Below are 22,462 nucleotides of genomic sequence, written 5' to 3'. Positions count from 1 at the left end.
TATCTGAATGGCAATCCTACAAGGATAGTAGCAATTTCTAAAGCACTGGCATTGCTAGATATTAGTGTGGGCATTAGGATTAACTATGACAACCGTTAAATACGACATTACTTTGGGCACGGGAGAGTAGGCGGACCAGGACAGTTGCATTTCTAACGAAAAGAACCAACTTATCTTAATGGGAAATTTTAGCAGGACATGTAAAGAAGTGCCATTGATTCATATTACTGGAGGCATTACATTGAAAACAACATTGGTTTAACGTGTCCTTACTTTTAACAGTGCGACTGCTACATTTTACCAGTGGCATTACATAAGAGTGGCTCGGGGCAACAAACATCAGAACAGGATATCTGGATTGGTTCCATTTTTGTTCGGTATAGCCACCTTATACTGTGTGAGGCTAGCAAATCTAGTGCTGGACTTACTCTGTTGACTTGTCCCCCAGTCCCCACTTTCTTTCCTTTTTCAACCAATAGATCGGGTTTATATTGAGTTTGTACTGCGTTTTCCTTTATTTCCCTATTAGACCTAGAGACCAGTTGGATAGCCAGTCTCTGCTACTTTTCGCCCCCATTATTTCCTCTTTCGACCAAGTCCTAGATTCAGGTAACAAATCCTCCCCCACCCCACCCCCTTTCTTCCTTGTTTGAACCAAGTAGTACTAGATTCGAGTGCATGAACTAGTTTTACCTCTTAAATGTAAAAAAATTAGGTGGTTTTCGAACAGCCGATCGATCCTATCTACGAGGGGGCCTGAGAAATAGTAAAAGATACAAATGCAGCGACGTCAGGAGCTCGGGAAGTAGAGCAAGGCCGGTTTCGAAGGAAGTTATACCTGATGGTCACCGGGATGTCGCTAGGTGGGCGGCGGGAGGCCGGATCTGCCCACACTACGGCAGCGAGGAAGAAGGGGTCGGAGGCCCTCCCTCGCCAGCGGTGCTTGGGAGAGAACGGCAAGGCAGGCTGATCGGGACGTGCCCAACAGTGGGTAAGAGCCGTCGCGAAGGACGACCGCGTGAACGTTGCACCTTCTCACCTTCCCCGGCGGAGAGGATCCGGCTGGATCTGTGACCAGCGGTGAGCAGAGAGAGAGTGTGGCCACCGCTGTCGTGTTTAGATCTGGAGAGGCCGAGACAGTGTGAAGAGAGCAACACTAGCAAGCAAGCACGGAGGCTCCTGCCTATATAGTGGAGTAGTACTAGTTTTCTTTTGTCTACCGGAGCCGGCTTGACCTCGTCAATGACTGTCGAGAAGTCTTCATGCACGTGGCCTGGAGGCGCAGTTGTCGTCATTTTGATCTGAAGCGCCGGATTATAACATATAACACGAAAAATGCCACATGACAATAAATCATAACCTCACTGCCCAAAGGAGACAACATGAATCCCGACGGACAAACTAGACGAGGAACAAAGCTCAAATTAAAGATAAACTCGTAGAAAAGGGGTCCGTCGATAGATGTCCTAATTAACATAGCCGGCTTGACCTAGATGGCAGCCGAGTAGTCACTGTTCGTGCATGTGCCCCCAATGACTAGCCCAACTCAGTTGTCGCTGTTTAACCCTTGCAGTGATCCGAAGCACATGACACCTAATTTTGCGAGATGACAAGAAACCTTTTTTTAGATTTCTCACCACAACTACAACCATGTACAACACAGCCTGCACGATATGTACACGATAGCCAATCCAGGCGTGTCTGCTGGAGTCTGGTCACATGCATGGACGAACTGATCTTCCGTGTCTTGCAGGGATCGTCCAGGCACCAACGTAGTACAACACTTCTCTAGTACTATCGCTCGTCTCCCTCTTCTATTAAGTCACCCGACTTGCGGGGCCGGGGAGTGTGCCTATGGTCGGTTCTCAATTGCCGTCCCACATGTGTGTGCAAACGCAATATGACGCGCGTTCCATTCGGAGAGCAGCGTGCCAGACCGACCGACCATCTGGGGTGCGACGCGAACGCGACGGGCGTGCTGTATACTCCGTACATGTGTACCGCCGTTTTCTAGACGCTTGGCTCCATGGCGCGGGCGCAATCCATGGATACAAAATTAGTATACTGTATACTATTTAAAAGTCGAGGGCGGGGCTTTTCCTGTGCGGTAGGCGGGGGGTAGTTCCGCCTAGTCGGTTCGACAGAGACGCAAGAAGACGAGGGAGTAGGCTACTGCAAACGTAGGGCTGTGTGATTTGACAGCGAGTTACTGCTGGACAGGTGGGGCCCCGTGATTTGACTTGCCATTATCATTTTAACTGCGGCGCTACGACCGGCGTGAGTCTCCCGATTCCTGACCACCTCCATACAGGTGCCTCTCCCAATGCTCCACCATGTAGTAGAGGCTGGCTCTTGCATGAGAGCCCACTTCTCCACTTTTTCCTTGCCTCTCTTTCCTCCACATATGCAAAAATGCCATGTAAAGCGCACTATTGTACTTACTTTTACTTGCTCCTACAGGTGCTTAAGCTTGCCACATAGGCATAAAGTCTGATGTGGCAAGTTAATCAAGAAGAGAGAGACTAGTTTGGTGACCCAAGGAAGAAACGGTGCTAAGCGCGTGTACCTAGGTGAAAAGTCAATTTTGAGTCTATAGCTAATTAAATGAAGCAAACTTAGCAACACCATTTCATTGGAAGAGGTCACTCCTTGGCAAATGCAATAAATACTAGTACTCCCTGTGTCCCATAATATAAGAACGTTTTGGCACTACACTAGTGTCAAAAACGTTCTTATATTATGGGACGGAGGGAGTACGAAGAAAGAGATAGAGAGGAGTAAAAAAAAGTACACTTATAGCCAACCTTATAGCCAACCTTGTTGTAGTATGAGTGACTAAGAGATGACTATGTATGACATGCCAACATCAGATAGCCTAACGCACCGTGTTAAATCTCCAAGGGCGCGACCGCGCGAGCGACGCGACGGTCGTGGTAGGCGCGACCATGATAGGGCTGCTGGCAGCCCTTGGATCTGAGATCAAACGGTCGCATGCTAAGTTGCTGAAAATTTGCAGAATAACCCTCCAGGATAGGATATTCACCCATAGGTCTAGAATCACGCCATGCAACCGTTCGATCTCAGATCCAAGGGCTCTCGGAAGCCCGTATCATGGGAGAATGGAAAGCCACTACCCTGCCGTTCGCACGCTGGCAGTTCGCTCCTACTCGTCCCCGCACGTCCTTCAATACTACGGCGGTTCGCTCCTAGTCGTCCCGTCCATTCACATTACGGCAGTTCCACTAATCCTAACCCTCCTCCCAAATCCATGGCGTCCCAAATCTCCACGATTGGCGGTGAGTACAAGGTTAGAACCATCACCGGCGATGAGTTCGACGTCATCTACACCCGTTCTTCCGCGACGGTGAAAGGATGCCTTTCTCGCTTTAGACGCATGTTCGAAGACTCAGATGATGAGTGGGTCGCTGGGCTAGATGTTGAGTACACCACAGTCCTGGGACGAGAGAAGGATCTAAAGGACGCAGAGAGGAAGAAGCCTGCCGTGATCCAGGTTTGCGTGCATGACTTATGCTTGGTCTACCACATATGCCATGCCGACGTTGAGTGCCAGGATTTTAAGGACTTCCTCGAGAGCAACCTAGTCAAACTCGTTACTGTAGACTTTGGTAACGACAAAGAAGTCCTGCATCGGATAGGCCTCGTTGTAGCCAACACCTTCGACCTCCAGAAGAATCGGCTGGTGTCCTCTCGTCAGCCTTCAATGCTGACCCTGGCAGGAGCCATGGTTCATCCTTCGTATGGTAAACTGGAGAAACCTCCATACACGTTTCATCGTCATGCATGGCAGCGGAATGTACTAGATATAGACCACATCCACTATGCTGCAATGGATGGCTACCTTTGCTTCAATATCTACAAGGGTTGGATGAAGAGCAAGAGCCAAGTGTGCGGTTCAAGCAAAGAAGTATCGGCCAAGAGGAAGAGGGACAAGGACGAAGTCGAGGACGTGGACGAGGACTCCGAGTAAGGTGGCAGTGTCGTTACTCATGGTGGTTCTAATGCAGTGTTTACCGGAATAGTTGCAAAGTTTAATTTCAGGTGTGCTTAATTTAATTTGAGGGGTGTGTTGTGCTGAGCCCCCAGCAGAACTATGTTATGTTTCTTCTCGTTACTTTAACTCTTCAGTACGTACATACTAGTATTTCTTACATTTCATCTTTTAGTTGGTATAGTACTACCACTCGTTTCTTCACATTATACACGTACAATATATATGGCCAACATCATATAGCCAGCAGTTTAGTTGTCAAAGAATTTCAGGGTGCTTAGTTTTGTCAAAGAATTCCAGGATGCTTAGAGGGTGCTTGGATCCAAGGGACTTATTTTAGTCTGACTAAAAATAGTCTCTTTAAGAGGCTAAAGTTCCAAGCACCCCTGACTAAAGAGGGGCTAAAACTAGTCTTGAGACTAATTTTTTTTGTCAGGGGTACCCATACTAAAATGTGGATTAGTCCTCTCTCTACGCATTTAACTCCTCTCCTTTAACACAGGAGAGTTCTGGATTGGAGGGTTTGGAGGATAATAAATGCTCATTAACTTGATTTTAGCCTTTTTAGTATTTGGATCCAAGCATGGGTGAGGCTAGCATGTTTTAGTCCCTCTCTCTACTTTAAAACGTATCCAAGCACCCTCTTAGTTTTATTTGAGGGGTGGGTTGTGCTGGACACCATTATTGTGACTAGCCTTTTTAATAGTACTATATGCATAATTTGGCGACGAGCGCTCTCTATATGTACCACCTTTTTTTAATTTCAAGTTTTGCTCCATGGCGCAATCCATCGATACTACTGCTGTACAAAAGTATACATTTTTTAAAAGTCTAGAGGGCGGGGCAGTCTAGCTTGGTCGATTTCACGAGAGGCGAGGGCCTTTGTGATTTGACGGCTCATTACTGCTGGAAGGCGGGGCCTTGTGATTTGATTGCTCGTATAAATGCGTCGACGACCTGATCGAGGAGGAGCAAAGAACCGTGCGGTATACTCAAGTTTTCCACTGGAGTAGTACTGCGACGGAGGAGCACGAAACACGGCAGCCCAGTACCATATGGCGATAAAAAATGATCTAATTTGCTAGTCATCTCATTGTTAGCATTGTTCTATTCATTCCCTAAAAAAACCATTGTTCTATTCATGCCTCACAGAGAACGTGACACGTGCGGAGAAACACCCGAACAAAAGATGAAACACAGGAGCAAAAGAAGAAGGAAGATTATCACCCCAAATGATCTAATTTGCCGCGGAGTCGTAACTGCTTCTTCATCGCCTCCACGACCTCCATCTCCTTGCGCGTCTCCTCCGCCATCTTCTTCATTCTGTCCATGACGCGGGATTTCTCGACGCGAGCCTTCATCATCTGTTCCACGGCCGCATTACGTACCTTGACAGCAGCCGGGTGCTCGATGCGGAGCTTCGCCAACTCCTCCTTCTGTTCCATGATGAGGGCCTGCAGCATCTTCATCGAGGAACTACTATTCTCATGCAGCTTCTTCCAGCCGGCGTTCTTCTCCTTCAACAGGTCGATCTCGTGGCAGAGCTTCACCTTGTCCTCCTGAAGTCGCAGGATTTCGCCGGTCGCCTTCTTCTCCGAGGCAATGCTCTTCTTCAGTAGCATCACCAAGCCGGCGGTCAACTCCCCCTGCTGATTGAGCTCAGCGGGCATGTCGTCGAGGCTCTCCTTCAGCAACTCCATCAAGCCTTGGATGAACTCCTTCTGCTTATTGAGCTGATCGGGCATGCCGTCGAGGGATAACGACTCCAGCTCCGCCGGCTCGGCATGTTCGCCTCCGCAGCTAGGGCGCTCCTGGGAGCCATCGCTTGCCCGTGAGAGATCTTTCGAGGTCTCTGCGTGGCGGCGAGCCCTCTTTTTTTTCTGCAGCCTTGGTTGCCGCTCCCTTGTTACGAGTAGTTCTCGACCTAGAGCTCTGCTCACCGGCCATGGCAACGACGGACGAAGAAGAAGCACTTATGAGGAGGAAAGGTAGAGTAATTTTCGGTTAGGTAGTTCCCCTTTTTATAACCTAAGTACTAGCACTAGTACTAATACCTGCATAGTGGGAACACATTCATGTTTGGTACGTACTAGTAGGTGTGAGCAGGCTTTCGAATGTGATGGGAACAAGGCAAAGATTAATTGATGGTTTTGGTTTCGAGGCCCGAAATGGCTCCCGATGAGTTTAGAGGAACATAAATTTCTAGTACTACACTGCTCAAATGCGTAAATATTATGTTACTGTAAAAAATTGGCACAAAATACGACCAATGGAAGTACTACTAGCAACCCACGATTTACTCGCATGCGCGCAGTGGAGTAATAATGTCTTTCTTCCGCCCTCACGTCCACTCAATTTGCATGCGCTGTATTAATTGACCATCAATGAAGTGAACGACTTTACACGCGTCAAATTATCACATGGGGTGGATCTTGGTACAAAATTGCGTCCGCCCGTGTACCCGCGTGTGCGTGCGAGGGAATGAGTGCGTGCGTGCACATCTTCGCTTCGTGCATGTACCGCCAGTATGGCTCAGGGAGGACAAGTACATTCTTCTAGAACCAGCAGCACGTCACTGTGATCAATCCACGCAAGGAGGTCACGACAACGCCTCCATATGTGCCACGTGGCTTCATGAACTGTAAGAGAGACACTGTGTAGCGTTTCATTGGTATTCTAATTTACGTGTTTTGCACATACTCGAAGTACTAGTAAGGTACACGTGCATTGCACGCATCAGATTTTGCAACCAAATTATGAATAAATACCACAGTATAGCATGTAAGCTCTGAGTCATATATGCCTGATGTAGCCCTTTGTTTAATTCTTATAGTTCATCTCATTCAAAATCAATTAGTTTTTATAAAAAAGCTAAGAACGCGGGAATAGGAAAAACATGGGATTATAGTGGAATGTCGTCTTGAATCCTACAGGATTGTACGAGTGTTTGATTGTGCATAGAAAAAACGCAGAATTCTTTCAAAGAGGTTTGAGTGGATGGGATGTTTCCTATGAAATCTAGTGCAAATGAATCATATGGAAAAATTCCTATGGTTTACAATCCTATGAATCAAACAACCAAGATAGGAAAAATTCCTAATGATTAGAATCCTCCAAAATTCCTTTGAGAATCCTTTGAATCAAAGAAGCCCTTAATCTATTTTATGATTCATGGAATTGTGCGTTGTAAAGCATAAAGTAAAAACAAATAATGGCAATTCAACTAGAAAAAAAGTTTGGGCAGTTATGATACGGAATATTCTAGAACAAAAGAGAACCACTGTTGTTTTGAGGTTTGTGCATTATGCTAAGTTCAACCATGGAGTCTGCTAGATTGTACATGTGGCAAAATCCGGTGGGGGGCTAGAAGATGGTGCGAGGGGTCGAGTGGAGGGAGACTATGAAGGAATGCACAAGTGCAAGATCGATATTTAGAGAGAGGGGGCGAACACGTGCGCTGTTGCGCGCAGTGGCGGAGCCATGAAAAATAAATGAGCTAGGGGGCCAAGCATTGCTAATCCTTTACGAGGAGGGTCAATTCATGAACTTAAACCATTTTTAGCAGCAATTGTCTAATGATCACATTCATATTAGCCTCGGTATATAGTGATGTTAGGGAGGGAGGGGGCAGGGCCCTTACTGCCCCCTGTCTTCGCCATTGTGCACGCGTCTGAGAGATGAAGCGGAAGGCATGGATGATGAGAGGGGGACGTTGGATATATAATTAATGTGGGTGTATTAGCTATATATGTTAATCCTATATAGAGAGGTATAGATTGATCGATGTGGACGTGGGAAAGAGGGTGAGACCTCACTGGATATATCGACTGATCGGTTTGTGTGGAAAACTATGAAAGACCTAGCTATATACACACATACATAGAGGAACATCGATCGTTGCGCATGCATGCGTGAGAGATAAAGAATGCCCGATATGATGGAGAGGGGGATGTGTGTGGGTGTGTGCCTTCATGGGAGACCGACCTAAAGAAAAAGATTGCATGCGTGCGATGGATAATGCCGACTGGTAGTGTGTGTGCATGCATGCACGAGAGAAAGTTAGTGGTACAATTATAAAGAGAAGACTACTTTGTGGGTGTAAAAGAATAGGTGAGGTCATAATCAATGTAAAGTTGAATTCAAATATTTGAATAAGAGATCCTGATGTTTGAAACCCATGCATGCATGAATATAACGGAGATCTGCGCGGTGTGGTTTGGAAACGAGCATGTTGTAATGTATACACATTGAACAAGGTTAGACTGATTTGAATTTGAGATACTGATGGCAGACATCATTTGGCCACGTCGCATCCGTGCATGGACACACTATTCTAATTGGAGATGATGGGCGGCTTTCGCATCATATATCTATAACTATACCCCTATATATATATTATATTTTTTATTTTTTATATCGTGTGCGGGTAACTTTAACTTTGAAAGATGGTCGTTGGATGAGGCGAATCCGATGGTCCAAAGATGGCAAATTTGAGCACTACTGGCCGTTGGATATCATCTAGGTTCCACCAGATTTCGCCACATGTATAATCTAGAAGACTCCATGGTTGAACTTAAGCATAATGCACAAACATCGAAACACAAGCACTTCTTATTTGTTCTAGAATCTTCCGTATCAGAATTGCCCAAATGTTTTTCTACATGATTTGCCATTATTTATTTTTACTTTATGTCTTACGACGCACAATTCCATGAATCTTAAAATAGATTAGCTTTCTTATAAAAACTAGATGATTTTGAATGAAATGAACTATAAGAATTAAACGAACATCTAAATCATGCATATATGACTCAAAGCTTGCATGCTATAATGTGGTATTTATTCATAATTTGGTTGCCAAATCTCATGCGTGCAATGCACGTGTACCTTACTCTAGTCTAAATGGTGTTTGTGTGTGTGTTGTGCGTGTTGAGGTGCAAATTGTCTTTTTTTGGTACACGTTAAGCTTGTTCTTCCAAAATTTCAAGCCGCGCCTTGTTATGCCGAAAATTCAAGCTAGCGTCTCTGTCTATCGTGCTGCGAAACTCCCGCCTCTTCAACCCGCGCCTTGTTAGCCCGAAATATTTAAGATATATCTTTGTCTCGTTGTGCTCCGACAACTCCCTCCATCTCAACCCGCGCCTTGCTATTCCGAAATTACAACGCGCGCGAAAACTCCCACCTCCTGTGAAATCCCGACACGCGAAATGCCCGTGGTACCCCTGAACTGAAAGAACTGCCTCAAATCGGTGGGGGTACTTTCGTAACTTACCCCACATTTCGGACAAGCGCGTCTCTAAGCCATGGTTCCCCACTGCCATCCCATCCGCCTACCCATTCGTACACCAAGGCCGCGAAAACCCGCGACACCCCACACCCTGCTCCGTCCGCCACCCAGCCGGAGCCTCTTCCCCGACGACGTCGTCCACAGCAACACCTCAACGTCCCTCATCCACCGTACCGGATGAGGATCCGTCGTCGATCTCATCGTCCCGCCGGTTCAGCCAATCCGTCCTCCACCTCCAAGGAGCTGCCCCGACGTTCCCCTCATCTTTCGTGCCACCTCCATTCCCACACCGCCGTCTTCACCTGCACCACCGGAAGAGCATCATCATCACCGTTTCCTCAGATGAAGCTGCAGCCTAATCGGCGCCACCAAAGAGGTTGTACACTAATCGCCGCATTTTCTTCTTGATTCGATCTCACGGTGCTGCCGGCGCTCCATCCACGGCGGCGTCGCCGGCCACTTCCTCCATGGCGTCGCTCCCTCGGCGGCGACGTCCACATCAGTAGGAGCTGCTGCTGCTTTAGCTCTCGCTCGCGCTGCTGCTCTGCTCTTGCTCTCGGTCCCCTGCCTGGTCTGCTCTTGCTATTGCTCTTGCTCGCGCTGCTGCTCTCGCTCTTGCTCTTGCTTGCGATGCTGCTCCGATTTAGCTACACTTCAGTCGACTGAATCGACTTTTGGGTCAGTCAATTTTCAGGGGGTGGGGGGGGGGGGGCTCGCCGGGGTGAAGGAAGAACCAGCCGCAGCGGGGAGGGGGGCTCGCCGGAGAGGTACCCCACTATCTATCTTAGGGTTCAGGATGGGGGTGGTGGTCGCCGGCGTTGGCGGGGCGGTGGCGTGGGGATCGCCGGAGAAAAAGCTCGGCACGGGGGGGGGGGCTAGAGGGATGGCCGGGGCGGCGGCGGACCAACGGTGGGGAGTGTTTTCGGGGCGGGCGTGGCGGCGCACCACCGGCCGCGGGCGGTGAGGGGCTGTTGTTTGGCCGGTGGTGGCTGGCGGCTCAGGGGGGTGGAGGTTGAAGATGAACCGCAGGCCCTTCATTTCGTATCCAACGGCTGCAAAATCGACTGACCAGAGATGAAAAAGTCAGTCGACCGACGTGTAGCCTCACCTTGCTAGTGCGTTCAGTTTCGACAGCAAAATTCAGTTTCGACAGTTAAGTTCAGTTTCGACAGTTAAGTTCAGTTTCGACAGTTAAATTCAGTTTCGACAGTTAAGTTCAGAGATGAGCGGCTGATGTATTTTACATCTAGCACTTTGTGGTTATGTATTTTACGTCATGTATTAGAGATGCTATTAGAATTCCACTCAGGTTAACGTTGTTCGTTGTCTCTCTTGTCCTGCTTCAGCCTCGGCGTCATACAACTCACCGGAGCTGCTCCAACGACGAAACCCTCCATCACAGCGGAGCAGTACCTCGGGCTCCATCTCCAGACGCCTAAGATCTTCTTCCCCTCCTCCGACAACCAAGTCAGCCGGAGCATCCTCACCGGCCAACCCAATCACGCTGAGATCGACATGGCTTCACCAAAGAGGTTGTACACTTGTTGCATCTCTTTTTTACTCTACATGTTATATATATTGTCCACTGAGCACTCGTAGTAACGGGAAATACGATTATTTTATCCTACTATATGACAAGCAGTGAGGTACCAGGCAACTTAGCTATCCGTGATGGACTCTCTTGAACGCCATCATTATTTATCTCCGCGCGTTTGAGCTGTGCATTTGTCGATGGGCCTGGGAATTGAGCTAGTATGGCAGTGGCCTGGGTCCAAAGTAATAGAAGTAGCACAAAAACATTTTTTTAGTGTAGGATTTTCCTTGCTCAAGCCTGCCTACTAGAATCGCCAGTGCTTGAAAGGAAAAGTGAATGAAAAACATCGGAATTGGAAAGTTTCCTATGGTACTACTTTTCATGAATTTGGTGCAAATGAATGGAGCAAAGGAAAACTATAGGATTTGTTCCTTTAGTGTCTCCTTGAAAGAAAAACCGTAGGAATTCTAATTTCCACTTCTCATTTTCATATTCCTATTCATCAAGCACAAGACTAAGAGATAGTAGCATAATAGAATTATAACCGTACATTTTCTTGTGGTTTGACTTAATCTCACCATGCTTTTTTGCATCCTGTGATCTTCCAATTGTTGTGAATCAAACACCCAGATTGGCAGAAATCCTGTGTTTTTAAATTCTCTGTTTTGCACGTGCATTCCTATCCTATTCCTGTCTATTTCCTATCCTTGCATTGTTAGAATCCTCAAATTCAAACAAGCCCTTACTCAATTACTTCTGTTAGAGATATGTGTCAAAGAAAACCTTGTGTGGTTTGTCCTGCTCCTGCGGCGTTGTGTTCCACCCCAGCTCAGCTGCTCCAGCGACGGAAGGGTTCACCACAGCAGGGATCCGCTCTCCAGACTGTATTTCGCCGCCTCAGATCTTCTTCCCCGCCGCCGGCAGCCACGGCAACTGCATTACCATCATCAACTGAGCAGATGACCTTGAGGACTACAGGGGTCCGCAAGAGAGGTCGCACTCTTCCGTGTCTGCTTATGTTATGCGTCTCTTAATATGATGACATGCTACATTATCATCGTGTTCACCTATTAGACTCCGAGTCAGGTCCAAACTAATGCTGAAACTTGAGTTTTTAAATGGTTGTGGGGTACATATTGGGGCAACAATCAGTACTATCTGTCTACTATCTGGTTAATCTCAGGTGTCTACTATGAGTTTCATGTTGGGTGCAAACAAACATTAAAGGAGCCATTATCTGTATTTTTTAACTAAAGCTATTATCTGCCTACTATCATTGGTTTTGGGTCTATCCACAGTTTGCTACCATCACTCTGGATTTGTGCATGCACTCCTTACATAATCTCACTATGTTTTATTCCTATGCATGCCAGTTATTGTATACAATGGAACTGATCATGTAGAGCAAAAGAGACGAGCCTTGCGTGGCAATAAAATTTCATGCAGACGTCGTTCCATGGTGGGCGCAAAGGCAGCCCCCCTCCACCCATTTCGGATCGTAATCAAGAGGAAGATAACTGTTCTGAGGGGGATTCAGAAGGAGAAGACCACTCCTATTTACCCCATGAGGTCTTCGCTCTAACTTGGCATGCTGATGTTGGTAATATCATGCATATGGTGCCTTGCATTGCTTACTGTATACATTAAAGATGTCATCTGCTTAGTTTAGACATGCTTTGTGTCAATGCCATCTGTTTAGTTTCTTTATTGTATATGCGAATCATGCAATGCCATCTTGTCTAGCCAGGCATCGTATATGTGAATTTTGCAATGCCACCCTGGTTAGCCAGTCATCTTATATGTGAATTATATCATGCCATCATTTTTTATTATGTGTTAAATTTGTCAACAATTTTAGTACATTCAATTACTCTTCCTGTGCATCAGCCATTCGGCACGGTCATGGAAAAATCTGGAGTGGAAACAAGGTCTTCAGAGCAGACAATGCTATCTGACGAAGCACATGTCTTGCTGGTTACCGATAGCTCCTCAGAGGAGGATTCAGGGACAGATGGCCAGTCATATTTCCCCCCTGAGGTGCATGCCCTAACTTGGCAGGGTTATGTTGCTCATATCGTGCGTATGGTATCTTGCATTGATATGTCATTTGCTTAGTTTAGACATGCTTTGTGTGAATGCCACCTGTTTAGTGTCTAATTACCATATATGTGAATTATGCAATGCCATCTTGTTGCAAGACATTATATATGTGAATTATGCAATGTTATCTTGCTGCAAGGCATTATGTATGTGAATTATGCAATGCCATGCTGTTTAGGCAAGCGTCATATATGTGAATTATATCATGGCGTCCTTTTTTTGTATTTCTCATTGCTTTTGTCGACAATGTTTGTATATTCAACTGCTCTTCCTGTGCATCAGCCATTTGAATTGGTGATGGAGAAATCTGGAGTGAAAACAAGGTCTTCAGAGCAGACAATGCTACCTGCTGAAGCAGATATCTTGCTGGTTACAGATAGCTCTTCAGAGGAGGATTCAGAGGCAGATGACCAGTCCTATTATCCCCTGAGGTGTATGCTCAAACTTGGCAGGGTTATATTACTCATATAATGCATATGTTGTATTGCAATGCTTAGTTTTTACATCATATACACAATATTGAATGCCATCTTCTTAGTTGACACATCATGTAATAACCCATATTTTGGGGTTATTAATTTAAATTAAGATGAGTAATTAAATTTCTATTATCCGTTTAACATAAAATAATTGGGGAAAAAAGTTATGCTATATTCTTGTTTCAAAGAATTAAAATAGAGCTGCAATTTTTGCATGCATTAAATATTAGAAAATTACATACTAAGTAAGAGTATGTGTATGTACATATAGACTTGCATCCATGCACTCACGTTGAGGTATAGGCATGGGAAATTGGGAAGTACTACTAGCTAGTTGGCAGTATAAGCTTTATAAGAGAGTTTACGTGGCATTTGAATAGATGAAATTGGACCAGGTACAAATGATCGATCAATAGATATTTCTAGTACTAGAGCTTCAAGTCAACTAGGTGCATGTATGTAATCATGAGAATGCACACGTGTGTAGGGATCCTTCCAAGCTAAGTAAAACATCTGTGTACGTGGATGTTGTGTTGGCACTTGCTAGTGGCTTGGACATTCTAGTCCTATACGTGGACACTTCCCATGGTGGCCAGGTTGATTAGGCCTTTGCACTAGCTGTAGGGGCAGCAGCCAAATCATTTTTACCCAGCTTCAAGGGCCAAGGGTCAAGCGGCAAGAGTCACTGCGGCTGAGATATTTTAGCTAGCGACTGACCGTCAGCTCCTATAAATAGAACACTTCTACGGCTGCTCGAAAGCACAACTCCAAGAGAAAGTGAGGACAAACCAGAAGAGAAAAGAGGTGCGCCAGTGGGGATGTTGATATGCATCCATGCAAGAAAATAAGAGGAGAGACGCTGCCTTGACGCAGACAAGAACCAAGCAGAATACGTAGATTATACAAGATCGTTGTACCACGTTTATTCAAGGGCAAGCTTGTGGGGATAATATTGATAGAAAGGTTCTACCGAGGCAAGTAGCTGCTTTGCTAAACTTCCTGATCTCGCTTTATTGTTGCCTTCCTTGATTATTTGATGATATTGTTGCACCTTGATCCTTATTGATCCTTGAGAGAGGGATGTGTGTCCTCATAATCCATTTCTTGATGATCCATTTGTTGATGGAATCAGAGTATTTTGGAGGAACTCATGAAAAGTCATGAGTGTATTGTCTTCGACTCCAGTGATCCTATCGTTGATTCAAACACATATCCTATTTTATTGGTGTCAGGATGGCAAACGTAATGTACCGGTCACAGTTCAGGTATGGGACTGTCTGGGTTCTTCACTAAGGACGGACCTTGTTCGGGAGCGTGTCGGTGATGGATCCGTAGGAGCGACCGACATCAGTAGGTCCAAGTGTTCGGGTCTTAGTGGGTACAAGAGCTCTGCTCTACTAGAGCCTGTGTGGTTCTGGTCGAGGCTGTCGACATCGGAGTACCTCTCTTAAGAGCGTAAAAGTGTGAAATTTCATCCGTGTGACTCTCGGGTTGGGAAGCTTGCGCTCACCTGTGATGCCAATAACTCCCTTGTTCGTCTCCGATTATGCTATTCATTTTACACATCTCCAGTAAAATATGTTTCAATGATGGTTACCTTGTTTATCCTTTGGATTCAGTTCGTTTGTTGATCTACACCATTATACCATTGCTTTTGTTGAATAGTGAAGTATCTGCTTGCTGGGTATGATTTATCGTACTCACCCTTGTCTCCTCTGTTTTTTAGATGCAGCCGATGTAACTTAAGTATGCCTAGAAGATGTCATTCAAGAATAGGCTGGACCAGTGGGTGGGAAGCGGCTAGAGAATGCAAAGTATTTTGGCTATTTGTAAATGTAAAGGAATTCGTGTAGTTAATATATGAGCTTTTGTGATCCACTGCTGGTTTATGTCTGCTAAATTACGCCTTGCGTGACTATAGGCCTTCATGTCTATAGGCGCGCGGCGTTGTCTCGCCTAGGCCCGGTCTCGGGACGTGACACATCATATATGCGATTGCCCTCTGCTCACTTCCTTAGTATATAAATCTTATATTTGAATTATGTCATGCCATGATGTTTACATAGACAACATGTATCTGAATTATGGCATGCCAACCCATTTTCTAAAGACATAATATAGTTATATCATCTCATCCTGTTTACATAGTCATCATATTTTAAATTATGTCATTCTATCCGTGAATTATATCATGCCATCATGTTTTCATCGACGGCATGTTTGTGATTTATGGCATGCCAACCACTTTAATAGACACATCGTATAGTTATATCATGTCATCCTGCTTACATAGTCATCATATTTTGAAGTATGTCATTCTATCCTGTTTAGTTAGCCATCATACATGTGAAATTGTGTCATGCTATCCTGTTTAATTAGCCATCATATATGTGAAATTATGTCCTGCTATTCTATTTGCTTAGACAACATAAATATGAATTATTTCATGCCCTGTTTTCTTCCCTACTATTCATTGCACCTGTCTATCTTACAATGTCGGTACATTCAATTACTTTTCTTGTTTATCAGCCATTTCAATTGGAGGGAGTGAGCAGTATCTGTGTGAGTAAAAACATGGTCTTCAGAAAAGATCGTGCTACCTGTCGATGCAGATAGAACCACGGTTGTACTTGCCCAAGAACCAGCCCCACCACACATAACCCACACTCATGCAGATTGTACCCCTACCCAGTTGGACAGAGAACCAGCTACACCCCTTCTAACCCCAACCCCAGCAGATAGTGTAACATCCCAAATTTTCAATTTGGAATGTTATACATTAGATCATCATTGCATAGCATATTTTATTGCATTTTGGCAAATCCTCGATAAATCCTAAGCAACTCAAGGACCCTCGGAGAGAGTTGGGGATTTTCCCGATTTTCATATTTGATTTTTATCAAATAATAAAACGAGGATTTTGGTTTTAATTATTTTTCTCTCCGAAAAATATTTCATATTAAAATAAATGAGAGGAGAAAATATGACTTCTTCAAAATAATTGGAATATTGGAGGAAAAATATTAAAATCAAATATTGGATTTTATTTGCATTAAAAAAATTGCACGTTTTCAAAACTGCATTTTTGGGCCAAGAAAATGTTCACCTTGTTCTAAATATTTTAATTAGACGGGGAAAATTTGTTTTATCATTTTTGAATTTTTACTTATTTTTCTGCGATTTTTTAGATTCGGTGAATGTTTAAAAAAAAGAACCCGCGCCCGACTGGGCCGAGGCCCAGCCGAGCCAGGCCGGCCCGCCCGCGTCGTCTCCCTCCCCAGCACGCCGCCGCCGCCGCCCGAGTCTGCCAGGGACACGCCGCCCCACCGCCGCCTTGCCTCCTCCTCCACGCCACCCCCTCCTCTCCTTATATACCCCCACCCCGCCTCCTCTCCTCACCCCGCCGCCGCCCCAACCTGCGCCCGCCGCCGCCGCCTGCAGTGCCCGCGTCGCCGCCGCTCGCGCCGCCACCCCGCAGCCATGCGCCGCCGCCCGAGCCCCGCCACCCCGCCGGAGTCCCGCCGGAGCTGCCGCCGAGGTAGCCGAGCCGCCGCCGCCCGAGTCCGTTTAAAAAAAAACCGTTCGGTTTATTTTTTCTAAACCCTAGTTTTCGTTTTTTCAGATCGGTTTATTTTTTTTGGTTTTATTACTTAGTGAACGTTCACCGTGTTCGTCGGATTGTCGCTGTTAACGAACGTTCGTTCGTTTAACTGTTCGTTAGTTTTTTCTTTTTCGTCGGATTTTCCGCGATTATTCCAGATCGTGATTTCCGATCAAAACTTCATTTTCGTTTAACTTTTCGCTCGTTTATCGGAATCAGGCGATTCAAGCGCCTAGAGTTTCGTCTCGAAATTCTCTTTCCGTTTAACCCACTCAAACAAGTTTTTGCTACTGTAAAATTTGACCTAGATCCCAATTAGTAAACGAAGCTTGTTTCTTTCGCCGTTTGATTTTCGTTGCTTCGTTCGATTGGATTCTTTTTGCAAACCGGAGTTCTTAAGTTGAACTTTCTGGTTAGATCTTTATTTGAGTTTTACTTGTGCATTAGATGAGTACTTATTGTTTGCTTGTTTGTTTGCGATAGAGTACCCGGAGTGCGCCGCTTGTTATTTCGAATCTCTAGGTTACGCGGATCATCAGCAAGGCAAGTAACACTTTGATCATACTTTTCCATACCCAGTTTTTATTGCATTAGATCAATCCTCAAACATTGCATGGTTAGGATCTAATTAAACTGTGGGTATTGGGAAGTAGTTGAGGTAGTACCTATTACCTGCTTTATTTATCAAACCCTTGGGAGTTACTTCTACGTTTGCTTATATTGCCATGCTATGCTTGTAGACGTGGATTGGGTTTGAGAGATATTCATGACAGATGTGAGATTGTTAACTAATGGTTTACTTAAGGTGGCAACTAAAACTCACATCTGGGTGGAGTGAGGCACCTGGAGAACCCAGTGCTGCCTGTATTTTTGGATATCCCGGAGTACCCGTGTGATCATCCTATGGACCGCCACCCAGGCTCAAAGGGATCATGAGATTATTCATGCTAGAAACTTTCGTGTGCAACCACAAGCTATTATGGGCTCTAGCATAGTTGATTAAGTTGTGTGAGCTCTTGAAGAGGTAGACTAGCAGATGTAGGGGATGTAGGTGGTACGGTCTACCCGGAGTAGAGAGTTAACGCTTTTGAAAGACTGTGTCTCGGTCATCCGTTTCTCAAACATCATGCAGTGCGAGAATCAAGCGGAGGCGATCGAGTCTTGTGGGGAAAAGTGCACAAACCTCTGCAGAGTGTACAAACTAATCATGGTTAGCCGTGTCCCCGGTTATGGACAACTTGAGTATCTAGTACCTGGATTATCATGTGAATCTCATCACCATGTTACTTTAATTAATTTTGTTGGGTTAATGATGATACTTAATTGGGATTGAGTTGGAGGTACCTTCTCAATGTTTAACAACCACCATGATAGTTAAATAAAATTTATTCCTTTGTAGTAGGGAAAAATTGGCTTTTCGCAAAACTGTAACCATAGAGCTTTCCACCAGCCATATATGCATGTAATATAGCATTATTATGTTCATTATTCTCTATGTGTTACATTGACAGCATATTCCATGTGCTGACCCGTTTTTGGGCTGCAACGTTTCATGTTGCAGACTTTTCAGACGACGAGTAAGGTGCCTTAGGTCGTGGTCTTATACTCAGTGATGCCGTTGGAGTTGATGGACTCACTTATCTTCGAAGCCTTCCGCTGTTATCGTATTTAGATGGCCTTAAGCCATATTTATCATACTTATTCTCTTTTGAGATATTCGTTGTAATAAGTGTGTGATTGCTACTCTGTTATAAATCCTCCATTTGTACTGTGCGTGTCAGCATTACTAATCCAGGGATGACACTGGTGCACAGCAGCATAGACTGTTTGAGGTCTGGTCGCTACAAAGGTGATATCAGAGCACACGCTGACTGTAGGACACGACCACTAAGCTTAAACCCTAGAACACTTCTCTTCTCATTTCTGACCCCTCTCCACTTTCTACTCTTTTAGGAATGGCGGATGCAAGGAGTAAGTTCATGCAACCAGATGAAGATACGCCTTTTGAACGTTACTTGAAGGAAGTCACCAAGTACTTGAACATAGGAATACCAAGCATCACCGGAACCTACAACGGCACATTACCTGAAGAGGAGAGCTGGAAGATTCAAGTTCAAGTTACAGGAAGGACGTTTGCGCCAGTCACTGAACCTATAAAATTGGCTTTTGAAGCACCAACCTGGAGTTTAGGGAAGAGCATGGCAGCCCACATCGCTATGGGACGCATTGGAGAAGTCTACCACAGGGAGCTTAAGGATACTATTTATCAGATTTGTGGACGCCGAAACGAGCAATGGGAGATGATCAGCACCAAGAAGGATGGATCAATTGCAACTTTCATCCAGGAGCAAAACCAACACATCCGTCGCCAGGAGAACCAGATGTGCTTAGACAAGATAGATCTGAAGAAGACATTGATAAAGATCAAGGAGCTGGAGGAAGAACTCAAGGCTACACGCGAGGATTATTTGGAGAAAATCGTCGCGCTAGTAGGGAAGAATGACGACCTGGAGAAGAAGATTGGAGTATTCATGGGAAATCCAGTACCAAAAGCAGAAGATGATGAATGCGCTTGCCCGGATAACTACATCATCATCGACGACACCGACTCGGACCCCAGTGAAGATGACTTTGTTGATGAAGCTGGAGCAGATATCATGGAGTCTTCGACTGATCAGAATTTCTACTAGACCACCATATCAGTAGTAGTTTTCCCCCATTTAATAGTATAGTTCAAGCACTTTTGTAACGCTAGTTAGATCGATTGTATGCCTTGTCTGAATTGATTGAGTGATATTGATTGTGTTTGTCTCATGAGCATATGGGTAGTGTTTTCCCTCTAGACCTCATTCTATTCTAAACTCTCATCTTTTCTAACCTATCAGATGCCTCCGAGACGCGACACCGGATTTGTTTTCCCACCGGAGATCACCCAGTTGATTCAGCAACAGAATGCCCTGATGCAAGTGTTAGTACAGAACCAAGGCAACAACAACAACCCACCACCACCACCTGTTGATCACTTAGCCCGTTTCTTGAGGCTAAATCCGCCGGTGTTTTCCAGCAGCACCGAGCCGATTGTTGCAGATGATTGGCTCCGCAAAGTTGGAAGGGAGTTGGCCACTGCAGGATGCACATATGCGGAAAGAGTGCGTTTTGCCGCACATCAGCTTGATGGACCCGTAGCATCATGGTGGGAGAATTACACAGCCACACACCCTATTGACACTGTCACATGGGACCAGTTTCAGCAAGCTTTCCGTACAGCCCATGTTTCAGCAGGAGCTATGGCTATGAAGAAGCGTGAGTTTCGTAACCTACGCCAAGGAGGATGCACCGTAGGCCAGTATGTGGAGGATTTCAGTAAGTTAGCACGTTATGCACCAGATGACGTTGCTACGGATGCAGCCAAGCAGGAGAAGTTTCTCGAAGGATTGAATGATGAGCTGAGCATGCAGCTAATGGTAGCAACCTTCAACAACTACCAGGAGTTGGTAGATAGAGCACTCATGATTGAAGGGAAGCAGCAGCAGATTGAAAACCGTAAGAGGAAGTATGGACAAGGGAAGTATAATTCTGGAGCTCAGCAGAAGCCACGATTTGCCCCGAAACCGGGAGGACAGTTTCAGCATACCCATGGAGGAGGTAGTTCGCACAACCATAGTGGACCCAAGAATGGTAATGGGAATGGAGGAAGCAATGGACAGAACCGCACCAACCCATCTACCCCAGCCAAGAGGGATCTAATTCACATTACTTGTTTCAAGTGCCAGAAGACTGGACATTATGCAACTGATTGTCCTGAAGCCCAGAATGGAAATGGCAATGGAAGCTCTGGGAAGAAGCCGAACCCTTTCAACAAAGGACATGTGAACCACGTGAGCGTGGAAGAGGTTGAAGCACAGCCTGATGCAGTAATAGGTAAGTTTATGGTTAAGTCATTTACTGCACTCGTTCTTTTTGATACTGGTGCATCGCATTCATACATATCAAGGGGATTTGTGGATAAGTATAAACTGCCAACCCAAGCCCTTAGGTCACCCATGTTAGTAACCTCGCCAGGAGCAGAGTATATGGCTAGTTTATGGTGTGAACGGTTACCATTAAGGATTGGTAACTACCTGTTTCCCTCAGACCTAATAATATTGGAATCGCAAGGATTGGATGTGATATTAGGCATGGATTGGTTATCAAAGTATGAAGGGAACATTGAGTGCGCCAGTAAGTCGATTTTGCTTACCACCCCAGAAGGAAGAAGGATTAAGTATGTATCCCGGCATATGCCGAAGAGGATTCAAGTGAATTCCTTATCAGGAGTTGTACAGGAGGAAGTACCAGTGGTGAAGGATTACCCGGATGTATTTCCAGAAGAGTTGCCAGGCATGCCACCGGATAGAGACATTGAGTTCTTGATTGAACTTTTGCCAGGCACAGGGCCAATATCTAAGAGACCGTACAGGATGCCCGCAAAGGATTTGGAGGAGATTAAGAAGCAGATTAAGGAGTTATTGGATAAAGGCTATATTCGCCCAAGTTCGTCACCTTGGGGATCACCAGTACTTCTAGTAGAGAAGAAAGATGGATCGTTGAGGATGGTTGTTGATTACCGTGGATTGAATGAAGTGACCATCAAAAACAAGTACCCACTGCCGATGATCAATGATTTGTTTGACCGCTTACAAGGAGCTAAGGTATTTTCCAAGATCGATCTACGATCATGATACCATCAGTTAAAGATTCGAGAGCAGGATATACCTAAGACGGCTTTTACCACCAGATATGGGCTATATGAGTATACCGTTATGTCATTTGGTCTGACTAACGCGCCTGCCTATTTCATGAACCTGATGAACAAAGTGTTTATGGAGTTTTTGGATAAGTTCGTCGTGGTGTTCATTGACGATATTTTAGTCTATTCCAAGAATGAAGAAGAGCATAAGGAGCATTTGCGTTTGGTACTTGAGAAGCTCAGAGAACACCAGTTATACGCCAAGTTCAGCAAATGTGAATTCTGGCTGAAGGAAGTTGGATTCCTCGGACATGTTATATCCGGAGAAGGAATAGCAGTAGACCCCGCCAAACTTGACATAGTAACAAGCTTGGAATCACCCACGTCAGTTGGAGAGATCCGGAGTTTCCTTGGACTTGCAGGATACTACCGGAGGTTCATCGAGAATTTCTGGAAGATTGCAAAGCCCATGACTGAGCTATTGAAGAAGGACACCAAATTCAACTGGACCGAGGAATGTGAAGCTAGTTTCCAAGAGTTAAAGAAACGATTGGTTACATCACCAGTGTTGATTCTGCCAGTTCAACGCAAGGATTATGAAGTTTATTGCGACGCTTCTCGTCGAGGACTTGGAGCAGTGCTTATGCAGGAAGGAAGAGTTGTGTCATATGCTTCACGACAACTTAAACCCCATGAGAAGAATTATGCCACGCATGATTTGGA

The 22,462-nt window shown here is 45.3% G+C and overlaps 1 protein-coding gene across 4 annotated transcripts; it reads left to right on the top strand.

Moving 5' to 3' along the window:
- The first annotated feature begins 14,106 nt into the window (after nt 1–14,106).
- On the top strand, nt 14,107–20,053 carry LOC141042458 (uncharacterized). 4 transcript variants are annotated; one of them, XM_073510816.1, is made up of 4 exons: nt 14,138–14,383; nt 17,494–17,553; nt 18,572–18,883; nt 18,964–20,053. In XM_073510816.1, exon 4 carries the CDS (start codon nt 18,966–18,968, stop codon nt 19,698–19,700), a length of 735 nt encoding a protein of 244 aa, XP_073366917.1. In that variant the 5' UTR covers nt 14,138–14,383; nt 17,494–17,553; nt 18,572–18,883; nt 18,964–18,965; the 3' UTR covers nt 19,701–20,053. The 4 variants fall into 4 exon arrangements, 1 of the variants encoding a protein (XP_073366917.1); XR_012205307.1 differs by lacking the exons at nt 17,494–17,553; nt 18,572–18,883; nt 18,964–20,053 and adding an exon at nt 15,142–15,287 and having other exon boundaries at nt 14,107–14,383; XR_012205305.1 differs by lacking the exons at nt 17,494–17,553; nt 18,572–18,883; nt 18,964–20,053 and adding an exon at nt 15,136–15,287 and having other exon boundaries at nt 14,107–14,383.
- Nucleotides 20,054–22,462: the final 2,409 nt, after the last annotated feature.

This window comes from Aegilops tauschii, chromosome 3, assembly GCF_002575655.3.
Source record: "Aegilops tauschii subsp. strangulata cultivar AL8/78 chromosome 3, Aet v6.0, whole genome shotgun sequence".
NCBI classification, from domain to species: Eukaryota; Viridiplantae; Streptophyta; class Magnoliopsida; order Poales; family Poaceae; genus Aegilops; species Aegilops tauschii.
The sequence above is the reverse complement of the archived record's forward strand: the minus strand, read 5'-3'. Positions and strand labels throughout refer to the sequence as shown.

Excerpts from the sequence above, each read along its gene's own strand:
- LOC141042458 (XM_073510816.1), top strand. The coding sequence starts at position 18,966 with ATGGCGGATGCAAGGAGTAAGTTCATGCAACCAGATGAAGATACGCCT.